At 48.2% G+C, this 14600-nt stretch overlaps 1 protein-coding gene across 4 annotated transcripts in view; it reads left to right on the top strand.

The window, feature by feature from the left end:
• Nucleotides 1–2035: 2035 nt before the first annotated feature.
• sntg2 (syntrophin, gamma 2) overlaps nt 2036–14600 on the top strand; it is a 75589-nt gene continuing 63024 nt past the window's right edge. For 3 of the 4 annotated variants that reach the window (XM_021308364.2, XM_021308363.2, XM_036150866.1), the window contains exon 1: nt 2037–2458. Coding sequence is in view for 3 of the 4 variants with exons in the window: in XM_021308363.2 (XP_021164038.2) it covers nt 2390–2458 (69 nt within the window). In the remaining variant the exon portion in view is untranslated. Of the gene's footprint in view, nt 2459–14600 lie in introns of all 4 variants that reach the window. The other variant, XM_036150867.1, reaches the window with a different exon arrangement.

Here is a 14600-nt window from a genome sequence, read left to right as displayed (position 1 = left end):
ACTCCTGTGAATCCTGACGGGATGACTTCTTCTGGAAGGAGGAGGAACCAATATTACAGCTTCTGATCCAGCTTCCTCTGTTTTTATCTCTGGAAGAAGAGAAGATTTGAGGAGAAAGACGCTGCAGGCCAGAACAGCAGATCTCTGCAGCAGCCCTCAGGTTTCTGACAAAAGGAGCAAAGCGCTGCTGTCGGAGCTTCCTCTGCCTTAATTGTTAACGAGCAGCGAGCAGTTGTTGAGATTTAGACATGAAACTTTAATGGGTCCCTTCAGCCCTGATCTGCTCGGCTCTGCCTGAAGAGTCCCGCAGAGCCCAGTTCCAGGCCGGCCCGTCCTCCTGGTGCGTCCTGCCGTTTGTTTGCAGCCTCATCAAAGCTGCAGGTTCGTTAGTAGATCTGAGGGGGTGCTGGGGAGCACAGGAAGCTCCCCTGGGTGGGGAGCCTCCTGGATCCAGAAGGCCCAGCGTGGCTCTGCTGCTCCCAGAGGAAGCAGAACTTCTCCCTGTTGGAGGACGATGAGGAGAGTTCAGCATTTTGCTGCCTTAGCCCTGAACGATGGGAGGATCAGACCTTCTGCAGTCATGAGGATGTTCTGGTTGGTGGGGGTGAAGAAGGAGCTGAGCTCTGGGTCATAGAAGAACATCCTGCTGGATGCCAGTAGGCTCCAGGACGGTGCAGAGCTTGGTCCACAGTCCAGGGTGTCTGACTCCAGCACCCTGAGCGGCTGGAGATCATTTCCTGGAATAAAATAAGACTTAAAAAGGAAATAAAGAGAAGTCCCCAGGTACACCAGTCAGAACATTATGACCACCTGCCTCGGCGTCCCGGTAAATGTGAGAATATCTGCTGAAAGCTGGACCTGTTTCATTTGCTCCCAGCTTGTGTTGCTTTGGGCAGCAGACGCAGATGTTCTCTGGATTTGCTTGAATGAGGCAGCTGACATTTTGAAGCAGAGTCTGAATTTCTGCAGCTTTCAGCTAAACTTGTTCTGTTTTCTGACGGTCGAATCATTTAAAGCGTGAACGAGAGCCGCTGGTTTGGAGCCTGGCTGTGATTAAATCAGGTGAGAGAGCAGAGAGAGTTAAAGTGGTTGCTGGTTCTCTAACACTAACTGGTGTGCAAAAGCTGGAGAGGCCAAATAAAGGAGGAAAATGTAGAGGTACAGCTGAAAAAATGTGAACATCATGAAAAAAATCTATATTATGTCCTTTGTGTCAGAAAGTGAGACTCATATTAAAGACAGAAATATTTCTAGCCGAAGGAAAACCCAAATTATCGTCTCAGAAAATGAGAACATTGTGGAGAAAATCACAGCATTTTCATAGAAAGTTGAGTGGAAGGAAAACATGTGGTAGCAAAGAGTAAAGAGTGCACCAGCAGCTGGGACAACAGCACCAACCACCCCCCCCGCTCAGGGCCGCCTTTAATATCGGGCTGGTTGTGATAGCTGGAGCAGATATTAAGAGCGGGCTGATCCACTGCTGGGAGCCACCGGGGGCCAAGACCAACGTCTTGAATTGTGACAGAGGCTCTAAATCTGGGTTATCTTTGTTTATTGAAAACGAGAACATTATTATTAATTATTATTATTATTATTATTATTATTATTATTATTATCTCATCAGAGTAACAAGATAGTTTAAAATGAAAGATTAAATTGGCGCGCAGACGTTGGTGCACAGATTAATCTTTGTGAGGTTGCTAAAAACTGAGGCTTCTAGTTTAGTATTTTCTATTTTCACCAAGGCCTCTGATTGGGCCCCTCTCCCAGGTAAGTGACGCTGATTGAAGGAGGGGCAGATCTGATTGGTCCTGATCTTTTCAACTTTCCATCACCTCCAGTTTGTATCTTCTGTAGAGCATTTAGTGCTGCTCCCTGCGAACAAGGACTGACTGATTAATCAATTAACTGATTAATCAATTAACTGATTAATTGACTGATTAATCAATTAACGGATTAATTAACTGCCTGTCTGGGAGCCGGCCCTGGGGCGGGTCCAGACTCGCAGCTCTCCTCCTTTTAACTGGACCAGGTGTGATCGGCCCGCAGTGTGGAGCCAATGAACGGGTTAACGCGCTCTGACGCAGGGATGGTCAACAGGAGGCTGCGGGCCGCAGGTGGGAGTCCTGCGGACTGAGGAGCAGCAGAGGAGCCGCTGACGGTCGCTCTGAGCAGAAGCACCTCCTCTCCGCTCCTCCTGCAGCAGAACCACCGGACCGTCATCTGCGCTCCGCCCGCAGGGACCCTCACCGAGCCTCCGGGCATGCTGCGTCCGCTGCTGCGCGCCGCTGAACGGGACGCGGGCGAGCAGCCGCCGCGGCGGGTCTGTGGATGAAGGAGCGGAGAAACTCGGCGGAAGTGAGCGGAGCGGACCGCGGCGGAACGGGAGATGCATGTGGCCGGGAAGCAGCAAGCCGAGCTGACCGAGCGACCCGCCAGCCTCCTGCTGCCAACTTCGGTAAGGAAGCGGCTCCGGTTCCGGTTCCGGAGAAGACGCGCAGGTTCCGTCCGAGGTGCGCAGCGCCAGACTCCCCTCAGAAGGATCCGGGTTTTGGGCTTTTTGGGTCGGAACCACCGGAGCTGAGTCAGGCTGTAAGAACGGAGCCGCTGCCGGACCGGCTGACCCATCAGAACAGTTCGGCTCCCACCGGCGGAACCTACGCGCTCTTCTCGGGACCCCCCCCCCCCCCCCCCCCCCCTCCAGGTGTTTCTGACCTGCTGGTGATCTCCGGCTCCAGGAGTCACCGAACCAAGCAGGTTCGGTTCTTTAAGCCTTGCTGGGGTTCTGGTCCGGTCCGGCCGCGCTGACCTGATGAGCTTTGAGGCGTTGCTCTGATCCACGCAGGCTCAGAATTATTCATACACCCAGATAATATCTGGTCAGCTGCTGAGTAATCTCCTCCACGGTGGGTCCAGCTGTCAGGTTCTGGTTGGTTCTCTTTGGTTCTGGCTGGTTCTGTTTGGTTCTGTTTGGTTCTGTTTGGTTGGTTCCGGGCTGTAAGCGTCATCCTCAGGTTGTTCCAGAGCTCTGAAGGTTCCTCTGGCAGCTCAACATCAGCCTCTGTGTTCTGGTTCTGGCCCACAGCATCACGGGCCTCCACTGTGCTTTACCGTCTGACTGTTGCCCATGAGCACAGCGGCAGGGTTCAGTCCGGCTGGGAGCGGTTCTGATTGGACCGGCAGCCGGGCCCGTCTCAGTCCACAGCGACGGTAAACGGGCTGCACTATGGACCTCTGGTTCCTGGGTTGGTCCTGGACGTCCTGACTGAGGTGGTCCTGCTCGGGTTGGTTCTGATTGTTGGACCAATCAGAGCGATGTCATGATCACTGAGCGGTGTCAGCGGGCCCGTCGGACCTCCAGAACCATTTAATCTGTTTGTCTGAGCTAAAGGGAACCAGAGAAAATCCAGTACATTTAAACTTCTGCTTCTAATTCCTGTCATTGTTGTAAATAAATGGGTCCAGTAATAAGTGAACTTCAGGGTGGACGTTGTGTTCTGGTTCTGATGGGTCAGCGCTGCCGGACCTTCTCCTAACGCTCCTGTGTGATCTTTCTGAGCATGGAACCCAACGCTGCAGCCCGGTTGGAGCTCTCGCTCTCTGCTGATTCCCTGAAGGGGACCGGGAGGTGCTGACGGGCCGTGGATGAGCTCAGAACCGAGCCCGGTCTCAGAACCGAGCCGGTCTCATCTGGAGCAAACATTTTCCTGGCCTCCTCCTCATCCACGGGTTTCCATGGAGACCTCAGGCTGGTGGCTTGATGCAGAATTTAGATTCCTCTTGAAATCAAAGAAAACTCCGGTTCTGGCTCATCCCGCCTCTACATCCTAGAACCCGTCCCTGTTGGGTCCAGACTGTCCCGGCCACAGGGCTTCATCAGTGGGAAGCTGCTGAGGTCCACCAGGACCAGCCGTCCAGCATCAGGTGTGTGTTTGGTACCGTCTGGTACCAACAGCCGCGCTGCGTTCACTTAAGCCACCTTTGCTCCTAGTTCTGATAGTTCTGATGCTCCGTTTGGACTTCAGCGTCCAGGTGCCTGAGCGCGTTGAGTTGCTGCGCTGTGATTGGCTGATCTGATGCCGGTTAAGCAGGTGTACCTGTTCCCTGCTGGACCTGTGGCCTCACAGCCGGTTCTGGATTCTCCAGCAGGAGGAAAAGGCTGCGTCTGCTGAGAGCTGTCGCTGTTTTCTACGGTCTGAAGTCAGCAGATGGTTTACCTGCTAAGATGAGATAACCTGCCAATAAAACACCTTTAACACCTTTAACACCTGCAAAGCATCCTTCAAATAAGCAGATCCACGTAAATCAAGTGAGCAGCCGTTCTCCAGCCAGGTGCAGATAGGCTGAAGGTGAGGGGAGTGGATTTATCAAACGGCTCCTAATGATCAGGTGTGATCAGCAGGAAGTGTTGCTAACCAGCAGCCAGCAGTAAATGAGCTGTGAGGCTGCGGCTCGCTGCCTGCAGAGCGTCTGGCTGCATCACGCTGTGATGGACAGGCAGCGCCTCGCTGGTGGCTTCCTCTGTCTCTGCCAGCTGGGAGAGTCCAGCGCTGCTTTGGCTGAAGCAGGGAATGTTGAGGACTAGCTTCAGTCACCAAGTTGGCCTAAAAGGGACGTTTTCCTGTTTTATATGCGGGAGGCCTCAGATGTTTGGGTGGAAAATAGATCGTCAATAAGGCAAGTGAAGAAAAATATCTACATTAAAACATTTCTGTTTTTTTTGTGCTGCTCTGAAAGGCAAGTGAAAATTTTTTATATTTTTTGAAGACTTCTTGTAATACTTCGTTTTACCACTAGAGGCGCTGAAGTAAAACCCCAGACCTTCACTGACGGCTGTTTGCCTCAGAGTGAGAATGTCCCATTTTCTAATTAGATTTTAGCGACGCTTATCATAACTCATCACAATAAATAAGACATGTGTAACAAATAACTTGCCAACAATTTAAATATGAATGCTTTAATGATTATTAGATGTATTTATTAGTTCATTTGCATTTCAGTTATAACAGCTAAATAAAGTAATTGGAAAAATTAAACAGCTTTTAACCTCAAACAACAGAATGGGGGGAAAAACTCTTGGTTTAGGGTTAGCCTCATTTTTAAAGAACTGACTCCCTGTGGCGTTTTAAGGTCAAAATTCTCATAAACGCCTCAAAACATCTTTTAGAGTCAGACACAGATTTAAAAAAAAAAAAAAGCAAAATCACAACTTTCCGTACTCACCTGCACAGTAGCTGGAAGCGCCAGCTCTTTGATGATATTATAAAAACACATACCTTGAAAAACTAGTTTGTGAAAAATAAATAAATAAATAAATTTCACTTGTGTGGTGCTTGAGAAAAGAAAAAAATTGTCACAATGACTTTTTATATGTTTTAACTGAAATATAAATAAACTAATCAATATGTATAGTTATTACAGCATTCATATTTAAATTATTTCTTACACTCATGTCTTGTTTGTTGTGACAAGATCTGAGAAGCATTTACTGACAGAATCAGAATCAGAAATACTTTAATAATCGCAGAGGGAAATTGTTGTTTCAGTACAATCGCCATAACAAACAAACATCACAAACATTTCAGGGGGAGACGATTTACTGAGGCCTTGCTGCCAAGGTCACCACACAGTGCCCACAGGGCGCTGCCATTACTCTGTGGAAAGATAGAGGCCACAAAAAGGAAGGAGGGAGGGAAAAAAACATAACTCAAACTTTATCCTATATCCTAGGAGACAGTTTGAGATATCAAAAAACCTCTTGCACAAAAGCACAAATAAGACGAGACACATATAGCAGAAGGTAAACATTTGAGACCAGTCGTGTGTAAGTTCATCTGTATTTATGAGCATCAGTTATGTGTGTCTGTTTGGGTGAAAGTGTTTATATCTCTGTGAACACTCTCCAGAGGCCATTGTCCTTGATGTTATCAGCCGGCCAACAGTTCAGAAAGCATCCACAGATGTCAGCGGGGGAGGAGGGAGCGGGGGGAGAGTTCTGAGCATTCGCCGCCATAACAATCCAGGAGTAGAGATAGGGAGGGCATACCAATATGTTATTTGTTATGAGGGCAAGCTGCACTGCCTTTCCTGTCAGCTTTAAGTCTTTTGCTGGCTCCTAATGGTAAATCCAATTTTCCAAATTGTTGGGCTTTTCCACGCTTCACTTCCAGATTTCATCCCATCTCCCCTTAGAATCCAACCACCGAAGCCAGTCTGCGTTCCAGCACATCCAGTTTTGTGGCTCTGCTCCTCCACCTTCCAGGTCTGTCTGTTCACCGCCTTAGTGAGCACGTCATATGCAGCCGGCAGCCTGATCAAGGCTAAATGGCTACCGACATCCGCTGTATTTGCCGATACTTCAAAAATCCACAAAAACCAATATGTACAGATCCAAGTATCCTGAACAGTTTTTAAGGTTATTTGGAAAATGCAATTCAAGAAAGAGCATTCATGATGTCATTTGTCCTACAGGTATCCTGTAATTAATTATATATAGCTCATCAATATACAAGCTTCTTATGATAACAGTTTATTTGTTGGCCTTGGTATGTTTTGTTTGTGTTTTACTTCAGCGCCTCAAGTGGCAAACCGAAGTATTGCAAAAACAAACAGAAAAATTGCCTTTAAGGGTATTACAAAAAAAACAAACAAAAAAAAAACTTAGAAATGTTTTCATCTAGATTTATTTCTCACCTCATGGCTTATGCAGCTATCTTAGGAAATTGTAGCCAATACGTTTCAATACTTTGAGGTTTGTTTAAGAGGTTTCTGCTCCTGAAATCCCCTCCATTATGTGTAATTTATCCTCTGATGGCCGTTTATGACGGTGAGGGTCACGGCATGAAGCTCCCACCATAGGCATTCTCCTCAGGACTCAGCAGAACCAGAACCTGCTCTGACTGACCCGGTGAAGTGGTGCTGTGGGTTTCAATGACTCAGGCGCTCAGGTCGCAGGCAGCCGGACAGGTGTGCCTAATAAAGTGGCTGGTGGGTGCCTGGCTCCCAGCCTGCATCTTCCTCAGGATGCGTGTGTTTCACACTTTATTGTTTCATCAATGGGGGAAAATCCATCTAGGCTGGCAGGCAGCAAACGGGAAATAAAAGCTTTGCTGTTGGCCTGGAGTTATAAGGCAGGAAGCGGGCCATTACGCTCAAGTGTTTTTCTTTCTTTTTATCCGAACAGCGACGGTTTGAGTAAAAAAAAAAGCAAAAACAAAAGCTTTCACTCCGACAGCCGAGATGTAAAGTTTATTAGGTGAGGACCAGCAGCCCTGGGCTTTATGAGGAGGACTGCTGTTCCCCATCACTCCTGGATCTTATCAGTTCATCCTTCTGATAATTCTGGGTTCTGTTCCCTCATGAAACCAGTTTTACTGTCGCTGACGACAGGAGCGCTCGTTCCAACATGCAGACCATGTTCTCCCATGTGGACGGAGCCTTATGGGTCGACCTCGGCACCAGGAAGGGTCTTAGTTTGGGTCCCGTTGGATCCACGGGTCTTTGTTCCCAACCCTCATTATCATTAGCTTCTTTAAACTGATGGAGTCTGGAGGAAGGCGCTGCTGGTGCTGCGTTCAGGGACGCTTTCTGTCTCTCTGATGGGGGGGGGGGATGATGGGGTGAATGCCTGACTGGAAATAACATTAAAACCAGATTTTTGCACAGATTGAGAATTTTTAAGGCTGGAAGTCTGAGACACTTGATCAATGCAAAAAGAGAACTAAAAGTAAGTAAAGTTTTCTTGAAATGAGTTCCTTGATTTGAGCAGCTTAATAAGACTATTTGCCAATGGAACAAGTTGTTTTTACCCCTAAAATAAGATAATTAGACATAATGCACTTGAAATAGGATGATGGAGATGTTCTTATTTTAAGTGCAGAAATCTTATTCCATTGGTAAATAGTATAATTTACCTCCTCAAATCAACAAGAAATACACTCACTTTTAGTTCACTTTATGCAGTGAAGGAACAGCCTCTTTAAGTTTAAACACCTTTTCACTAATTTGCTGACTTTGATGTTTGACTTTTGCATTTCGTAGCTGAACTTACTGCCTGGTTATGATTGAAAGATGAATGCTTGTAATTTCCTCCCTAAGATTCTGGTCAGGAGAGCTTTGAGTGTTTTCACTGGTTCTGAATAAACTGTTGTCATCTTAGTTAATGAATAAAGATGCAGAAGAATCCTAAACTCCCTAAAACTCGTCCTAAATGTACAGAAATCAAACTAGTTTAGATCTGATCTTTTAAAGGGACTGTTATCGACCACATAAACATTTATTGGGATTTCTTTCTCTGTGCACACAAGGAGAGCGTTAATAATGCCAATATGTGTGTTGACTCAGCAGGGATAATAATACGGTGGAGGAGTTGATATACAGCAGAGTAAATAATTGGGAGCTGCACAGAGAGCTTTGCTGCATTATGCTCCATTATCTTCTGAATTCTCACTCAGAGCCTGAAATTTGTCTTTTCTGTTGCATAAACACGTTTTCATCTCACATGGAAGCAGCAGAGGAAAAAAAGCCCCATTCAGCAGCAAATGAGGAGTTTTTGTTTGAACACAATCTGTGGCCATGGTCCAGAATCTGCAGCACCGCGGATCCCTGGAGCAACCCGCTAAATCAGTAACATTGGGCCTCCAGAACCCGTCCTTGTTCTGGACCCAAAGAAGGTTTGTTTCTAGCTTAGAGCGCCGTCTGGCCAGGTCTTTCTGTCCTGATGCATGAAAGAAACCACCGAGCTCCAGGAACGCTGGAACCGCCACTCTGCCGGTCCCAGTCAGCATGAAACATCCGGTACCAAAGCACCAAAGGTAGTGGTGAAGGGACCAGAACCCGATCCAAAGACGGACTCAACATGTTTCTGACCCAAACTAATCCACAGTGGCCAGTTTGAGTTCAGCCATGAAACCCGAGGGCTGACTTGGTTGAAATGATTTTTTATTTATTTTTATTGTGATAAAATGTTCCTTTTTAAATGGGACGTTTCAGATTTAATGGGTACCAGCACCAAACAAACTCTTCAAAGGTTTTCTCTGCACTGGAGGCAGAAGGAATCCTGGGAAATCCTCACCGCCACTCAGTACCAAAGGGAGATAAGGTCACCTTTAGTGGGATGTTAGAATTAGGAATCGTGTTTCTCTTTTAGAGAGTATTATCTGCCCACACAGAATAAAGCTTTTAGTCTGAAGATGTTCAGCCAACAGCTTTGTTACAGATCAGCTGTTTGACTGACAAACCTTCACAACAATCCACTTTATGTGAAACATGTAAACCTCTGTGCTCCAAAATCACATTTCAAGGTGATCTCTGCTTGTTCAATGAAGGAAATGACTAATAATCACCTTACTTAATTTAATATAGTCACATGACCTTTGAGCATCACCACAAGGTGTTGTGCAAACTCAAAGCCCTCCAGAAGCTAACGTCCATGACGGGAATTGCTGTAATCAGCCTCTGAAGACCTCATCAAGATCCTATAGAGACCATATCCATCGTGGCTCCCGCCTCAATCAACCCCCCCCCCCCCCCCCCCCATAACTATGGTCAGGGAGTTGATCGTTGTGTCAGCCATCTTAGCCAGGTCAGTTGTAGAGCCACTCCTCACGACATCTTCCCAGTAACCTTTAGTCTGCATATTATAATAATTTCCTGGGTCAGCAGAACTCCATCAGGGAGGAAAGGAGCTTCAGCTGCTGAGCTGATTCCAGACTTTAACTCTGACGTCATTAGTGACGGAAACATGGAGGATAGAGTCAGAAACACGGAGGATGGAGTCAGAAACACGGAGGATGGAGTCAGAGACATGGAGGATGGAGTCAGAGACACGGAGGATGGAGTCAGAGACACGGAGGATGGAGTCAGAGACACGGAGGACGGAGTCAGAAACATGGAGGATGGAGTCAGAAACACGGAGGATGGAGTCAGAGACATGGAGGATGGAGTCAGAGACACGGAGGATGGAGTCAGAGACACGGAGGATGGAGTCAGAGACACGGAGGACGGAGTCAGAAACACGGAGGATGGAGTCAGAGACACGGAGGATGGAGTCAGAGACGTGGAGGATGGAGTCAGAAACATGGAGGATGGAGTCAGAGACATGGAGGATGGAGTCAGAGACGTGGAGGATGGAGTCAGAAACATGGAGGATGGAGTCAGAGACATGGAGGATGGAGTCAGAGACACGGAGGACGGAGTCAGAGACGTGGAGGATGGAGTCAGAAACATGGAGGATGGAGTCAGAGACACGGAGGATGGAGTCAGAGACGTGGAGGATGGAGTCAGAAACATGGAGGATGGAGTCAGAGACACGGAGGATGGAGTCAGAAACACGGAGGATGGAGTCAGAGACACGGAGGATGGAGTCAGAGACACGGAGGATGGAGTCAGAGACGTGGAGGATGGAGTCAGAAACATGGAGGATGGAGTCAGAAAGATGGAGGATGGAGTCAGAGACACGGAGGATGGAGTCAGAGACACGGAGGATGGAGTCAGAGACGTGGAGGATGGAGTCAGAGACGTGGAGGATGGAGTCAGAAACATGGAGGATGGAGTCAGAAACATGGAGGATGGAGTCAGAAACATGGAGGATGGAGTCAGAAACATGGAGGATGGAGTCAGAAAGATGGAGGATGGAGTCAGAGACACGGAGGATGGAGTCAGAGACACGGAGGATGGAGTCAGAGACACGGAGGATGGAGTCAGAGACGTGGAGGATGTAGTCAGAGACACGGAGGATGGAGTCAGAGACACGGAGGATGGAGGAAGAGACGTGGAGGATGGAGTCAGAGACACGGAGGATGGAGTCAGAGACGTGGAGGATGGAGTCAGAGACACGGAGGATGGAGTCAGAGACGTGGAGGATGGAGGAAGAGACACGGAGGATGGAGTCAGAGACGTGGAGGATGGAGTCAGAGACACGGAGGATGGAGTCAGAGACGTGGAGGATGGAGTCAGAGACACGGAGGATGGAGTCAGAGACACGGAGGATGGAGTCAGAGACGTGGAGGATGGAGTCAGAGACACGGAGGATGGAGTCAGAAACATGGAGGATGGAGTCAGAGACATGGAGGATGGAGTCAGAGACACGGAGGATGGAGTCAGAGACACGGAGGATGGAGTCAGAGACGTGGAGGATGGAGTCAGAGACGTGGAGGATGGAGTCAGAGACGTGGAGGATGGAGTCAGAGACGTGGAGGATGGAGTCAGAGACGTGGAGGATGGAGTCAGAGACGTGGAGGATGGAGTCAGAGACGTGGAGGATGGAGTCAGAGACGCGGAGGATGGAGGAAGAGACACGGAGGATGGAGGAAGAGACACGGAGGATGGAGGAAGAGACACGGAGGATGGAGTCAGAGACACGGAGGATGGAGTCAGAGACACGGAGGATGGAGTCAGAGACACGGAGGATGTAGTCAGAGACGTGGAGGATGTAGTCAGAGACATGGAGGATGTAGTCAGAGACATGGAGGATGGAGTCAGAGACACGGAGGATGGAGTCAGAGACGTGGAGGATGGAGGAAGAGACACGGAGGATGGAGGAAGAGACACGGAGGATGGAGTCAGAGACACGGAGAATGGAGTCAGAGACACGGAGGATGGAGGAAGAGACACGGAGGATGGAGTCAGAGACGTGGAGGATGGAGTCAGAGACGTGGAGGATGGAGTCAGAGACACGGAGGATGGAGTCAGAGACGTGGAGGATGGAGGAAGAGACGTGGAGGATGGAGGAAGAGACGTGGAGGATGGAGTCAGAAAGATGAAGGATGGAGTCAGAGACACGGAGGATGGAGTCAGAGACACGGAGGATGGAGTCAGAGACGCGGAGGATGGAGTCAGAGACGCGGAGGATGGAGGAAGAGACGCGGAGGACGGAGTCAGAGACGCGGAGGACGGAGTCAGAGACACGGAGGACGGAGTCAGAGACACGGAGGATGGAGTCAGAGACACGGAGGATGGAGGAAGAGACACGGAGGATGGAGTCAGAAAGATGGAGGATGGAGTCAGAGACACGGAGGATGGAGGAAGAGACGTGGAGGATGGAGTCAGAAAGATGAAGGATGGAGTCAGAGACACGGAGGATGGAGTCAGAGACACGGAGGATGGAGTCAGAGACACGGAGGACGGAGTCAGAGACGCGGAGGACGGAGTCAGAGACGCGGAGGACGGAGTCAGAGACGCGGAGGACGGAGTCAGAGAACCACCAACGATTCACGTGAGCAGTTCCGGTTCTCAGTCCATCCAACTAAAAACGTTCCTAACCTGCTCCCGTTACTTCTGGCTTCTTCTTAATATGCATCTTCTCCCGCTGGGTTTCATCTCCCTTCTCTTTAAGATCCAGCTCCACCGCTATGCAGAGGACACCCAGCTCTACGTCTCCTGCAGTCACATCCCCTCTCCTCTTGCCTCTCTATCATCATCTGGTTCTCAACAAACGTTCCTGAACTCAACTCAGATTAAACATAAGATCTCTTAATTGGCACCAGTTCCACCCTCTTGACCATCAATAACTTCTCCGTCCAGTCTCCCTCCTTTCAGGTGAAGAGTCTTCCTCTTCCTTCAGTCCCAGATAAAAAAAAAAATAATAATATTATCCATTCTGTTTAGTTTAACTTTCCTGCTGTAAAGCGTCTCTGTGCGTCTTTCTCTGCTCCTCAGCTCTGGAATCAGCTGCCAGACATCGTTAACTCCCGCCTCAGTTTAAGATCCGCCTCAAAGCTCACCTTTTTAAATCGCCACATTTTCTGTCATGTTTTTCATTTAGTCGCTGCTTAATAATCATTTATTTATTATCCTCCATAAAGGCAGTTCCCTTCTCTCCTGCTCCTCCCTCCTGAGTCTCCACCCATTGTTAAGCTGATGGAGAAAAATGGGATCAACCAGTTTATTATTTAACTGTTCGGTGTAAAACAAGCTAGAAACAACCAGGATCTGTTTATCCTGTGAATTCCTCCTTTTTCCCCATAAAGCAAACCCACCTGCTGCAGAATATTGACTCTACTAAGTGCTGAAATTAATATTATAGTCAATGATCAGGCCTACCTGGAGCAAGATGAGTGCAAACTGGATTAAAATTAAAGTTCAGATTTTTTCCTTTTGTTTTGTGAAGGCTTAAAAAAGTAGCATTCATGCCATAAACCCCCCCACCGACCCCCTGTGGGCTCTCGCCTCGGCTCCTCTTGGCAGGAGCTGCAGCAGCGTAATTATACCCCAGCGGAGTGTGAAAGTCGAAGCTTTTGTGCGCTGCAAGTCAATCATATTTTAACCAAATCACTCCTGTTGGAGAACGAGGGCCTCGTCTCTGAAACGTTTAATTTCTCTACAGCTACGCAGACGATTGGACAGAAGGAAAAAAGTCTGTTGGTGTAAAACTCTCTTTGTTTGGGGGAGTTTTTGCTCGCCGTGCGTCTCCCTGCAGAACATGCTGCATGCCACGCGTCGCTCCACTCCCCCCAGCATTTCCTTCTCATGCCGTATTAAATGTTTAGTAATTTTGTATGAACTGATTACGTATAGATGCTGTTTCCTGTCAGATGGCTCCAAAGGTTCCTTATGGCATCTGAGCTAACGACGGAGACGCTGCGGTCCCAGGAGAGCTGGGAAACGGGCCGAAGGGCAGACTTCACAGCTCCATCACATTACTATTCTTTTCAGGGCTTCATAATTAGTCCCTCTACAAAGCGTAAAGAAGCATATGTATATAATACACTTTATTCAGAGTCTATTCTTTATTATTTAAGCTGCGACAAACCCGGGCAGTAATCCAGGTCTTAATGAGATGAATTAATTTGTGTTCAGAGAGGAAAAAACAAGCCGTCTCAGTTGCTGCTGCAGACTTCTCTCAAATGTCTGCAAATAGACTGAATCTGAACGTGAACAATATTAAAAGCCCCAGCGTTTTATTAGCATGTTTATTTGGAGCCAAGGCAGGGACCTAATGCATTTTAATGTTCCAACCTATTTCCAAGTGAAATGTGGAGAACTCTGCGCTGCTCCTCAACGTCTGAAGGAGCCTGCCCTGAAAAAGCTCCAAAATAGCAGCTGGACATGTAAAATTGCTCCTTTGTGCCTCTATGTCTCCTCATTTTAAAGTCCTCTGCCCAGACAGACTCTTCCAGTGGCTCACAGGAGAAAAATGAGACACGCTTCCTTCAAATAAAACCGATCTTTGTGGGAAATGTGACGACATATTCTAATTTCCCAGATGTAACTGTGGGTAGAAGCACTCAGGCAGCGGCTGGACTGAAAGCCAGTTGGTTGTGCTGCTGCAGGAGCAGAGGCTCTGGAGGTGAGACTTTTCAAACAGCGCATGCAATAGAGAGGAAACGCATCAGGAGCCTCGGCTTCCCACGGCTGCAGGATGATTGCAGAAACAATCTTTGTGCGCTCTGTGTGTCTGAGGCCGCTTCATCCTTAGAATTGATTTATTTCACCGACTCGTCACATCTAAAGTGCCAGGCTGAAGAAAGTAGCCGGCCTTCTAGAGTCCAGAGACCAGCGTGTCATCCTGGGACAAGCTTTGTTCCCTCCTAATTCCCCGTGTTGTGTAAATGTCACCAGTGTTTAAATGTTTAGAGCAATCAGCATCGCACTGAAGCGTC

This window comes from Fundulus heteroclitus, chromosome 19, assembly GCF_011125445.2.
Source record: "Fundulus heteroclitus isolate FHET01 chromosome 19, MU-UCD_Fhet_4.1, whole genome shotgun sequence".
NCBI lineage: Eukaryota > Metazoa > Chordata > Actinopteri > Cyprinodontiformes > Fundulidae > Fundulus > Fundulus heteroclitus.
This window is presented reverse-complemented; position numbering and strand designations above follow the sequence as displayed.